Source organism: Chiloscyllium plagiosum, chromosome 47 (genome assembly GCF_004010195.1).
Source record: "Chiloscyllium plagiosum isolate BGI_BamShark_2017 chromosome 47, ASM401019v2, whole genome shotgun sequence".
Lineage (NCBI taxonomy): Eukaryota > Metazoa > Chordata > Chondrichthyes > Orectolobiformes > Hemiscylliidae > Chiloscyllium > Chiloscyllium plagiosum.
In genome coordinates this window covers 9,763,121-9,765,634 of record NC_057756.1, presented here as the reverse complement: position 1 = coordinate 9,765,634, position 2,514 = coordinate 9,763,121, and the positions used below count along the sequence as shown (strand labels likewise).

At 47.4% G+C, this 2,514-nt stretch overlaps 2 protein-coding genes across 2 annotated transcripts in view; both read left to right on the top strand.

Moving 5' to 3' along the window:
* The first annotated feature begins 174 nt into the window (after positions 1 to 174).
* The window catches only part of LOC122544217 (C-X-C chemokine receptor type 3-2-like), a 22,878-nt gene continuing 20,538 nt past the window's right edge, over positions 175 to 2,514 (top strand). Inside the window, exon 1 of the mRNA XM_043683292.1 lies at positions 175 to 240. Coding sequence (XP_043539227.1) covers positions 238 to 240 — 3 coding nt within the window. The 5' untranslated portion in view covers positions 175 to 237. The remainder of the gene's footprint in view (positions 241 to 2,514) is intronic.
* LOC122544216 (C-X-C chemokine receptor type 3-2-like) overlaps positions 189 to 2,514 on the top strand; it is a 15,675-nt gene continuing 13,349 nt past the window's right edge. The window contains exon 1 of the mRNA XM_043683291.1: positions 189 to 246. Within this exon, the coding sequence (XP_043539226.1) occupies positions 238 to 246 (9 nt within the window). The 5' untranslated portion in view covers positions 189 to 237. The remainder of the gene's footprint in view (positions 247 to 2,514) is intronic.

Here is a 2,514-nt window from a genome sequence, read left to right as displayed (position 1 = left end):
CCACGCACCCACACTCACACACTGAAACACACACACACACACTCACATATTCACACTCACACACGCACACACACATCCACAGAAGGGAGGGAATTCCAGGATTTTGACGCATTTATCCCTCACAACAGAAACTGCTGGAGAAAAGCCGCAGATCTGGAAACATTGGTGGAGAGAGAAACCGAGCCCGGTGTTTCGAGTCTGGTGACCCTTCTTCAGGACACAGAGCCTGGAATCGATATGGTGACTGTGTGTCTCTCTCTCTCTCTCCACAGATGCTGCCAGACCTGCTGAGTTTCTTCAATCCTTCCTGTCTTTCTTTGTTTCCAATCTCTGGCATCTGCAGTTCTTTGCTTTTCCCATTTATCCGTACTCTCCGCTCTCTGTCGCTTAGGCAATCTTTTATCTATGCTAAAATGTTGCCCCTTATGGTGTTGTTCTTATCTGGTGGTAATCACCTTCATGTTACATCTTACTAAACATGTCTTCAGAATCTACATACAGGTCATCCCATAGATCTCCGCTATCCACTGTGAATGTTACTTTATTCAAAGTTCTCCAATTGAAGAGTTAACCATAAAATGATAAGAAACGGGAGCGGGAAGAGACCATTTGGCCCATCGAGCCTGGTGTCCCATTCCACAGGACTGCGGTCGATCCGACGTTCCTCACGGTCCCTTTCCCCCCCGTTTCCCCGACTGCTCGGGAATCTCTCTCGGCCTTCAATATACACAAGGACCCTGCCCCTACCCCCCCCACAGCTCTCTGTGGTAAGGGTGTTCCAAAGACCCACCACCCTCTGAGAGGGGGGATTCCTGCCCATCTCCGTCTGAAATTGGTGCCCCTTTATTCAGAGACGGTGCCTCCCTGGGTCCTAGCCTCTCCCATGGGGAGGGGGGGGGGGGGGGGTAACATCCTCTCAGCATTGACCCTGTCCAGCCCCCTGTTGGTTCCAGTCAGATCCCCTCTCATTCTCTCTAAACCCCCAGGGAGTAGAGTCCCAATCTGTTCAGCCTTTGCTCATGAGACTATCCCTCCCTCCCAGGGACCCCCCCCTCTCTGAGCTGCCTCCAATGAAATGATATCTTTTTGTGATTTCCCTTTCACAAAACCATGATGACTCAGCCTGCTCACATTTATTCTAAACTCCTTAATAATGGAATTTGACGTCATCCCAAAGTTAGGCCCATTGATGTGATTAGTTGGCTGCTGTCTGCCATCAGGCCTTTTGTTTCGGATCAGGCTGTTAGACGTGTTTATTCCAGATCTGCTGATATCTTTCCAGAATTAAATACATTTCGGAAACACACTGGGGTCCCTGTGAGATGTAGGAGTCTGAATCGAGCTGGAGACTGGAAAGATGTAGCTCACCAAGCCCTGAGGCTTTTTCTGACCCTGGGGCCCAACAATGTTTCAAGTACCTTTCTCTCCATAACAATGATTGCTTTAAATTCATCCCTCTCGACCTATCCCTGCTTGAATTTCAATTCCCTTTGAGGAATTTTCCAAAATTCTCACCCACAAAGACAGGTGTAAAATGCCTTTTCTAACCTTCCATTCTCAGTTCTTCAGACTTTCTCTCCCTCAATGAGCTTTAGTTACTCCTTTCCCGAACAAATACTTGTAGAAACTCTTACTATCTTTTGTTAATTACTAGCACGCTTTCTCCCACATTATTCATTATCTGTTAAGGAGTCACAGAGTCAGAGCGATGTACAGCGTGGAAACAGACCCTCCCCTGACCTCTCACCAGTGTGTGCATATTGGCATTGTGCTCTATCAATTTAAATCTATTCTGGACTTCCTTATTTGGACAGAGATAATGCATTCTCATGAAAGATTTTTTTTTCCTTTTTGTGTCAAATCATTTGCTGAGTTATTAAATACTTCCTTAAAAGTCTGCCTCAGCAGATATATCCAACCTTTGCTCTACACCAATACCCTGTACTTAGTTTTAAATCACGGATTTTGTGCTTGTCCCTTTCAGATGAAAACTGAGGCTCTACTACATTGTCACCTTGTTACTCCTACATCAAGAAGTTATAGATTAATCCTGCCCCTTTGTACCTGACCCGATCCAGGTGATCCCATTCCTCTGTTGGCTGCAGGTTCCAAGAACAGGTCCCGAAACCTTTCTGTCAACTCAGTTGAGGTGGAATCATTGCTTCAGTGGGACAGTGTAGGACCGGAGCCTCAGAGGATTAGCTGCGGGAGTCTCAACTTGATTGAATCACTCTGTTGCAAGACATCCAGAGCACATTTCTTGTGCAATTCTGGTTGAGGCAATGGAGAGGAATCATCTAGAAATGGTTTTCATGGGGGTCCCTGGCTGGGCCCAGTATTTATTGCCCCCCCTGTCCCTAATTGCCCCCCCTAGAGAAGGTGGGGGTGAGCTGCCTTCTTGACCCGCTGCAGTCCATGTGCTGTGGGGAGACCCACAATGTCCCTGAGGGAGTGAATCCCAGGATTCTGACCCAGGAAGGAACGGCCGATATATTTCCAAGTCGGGAGGGTGAG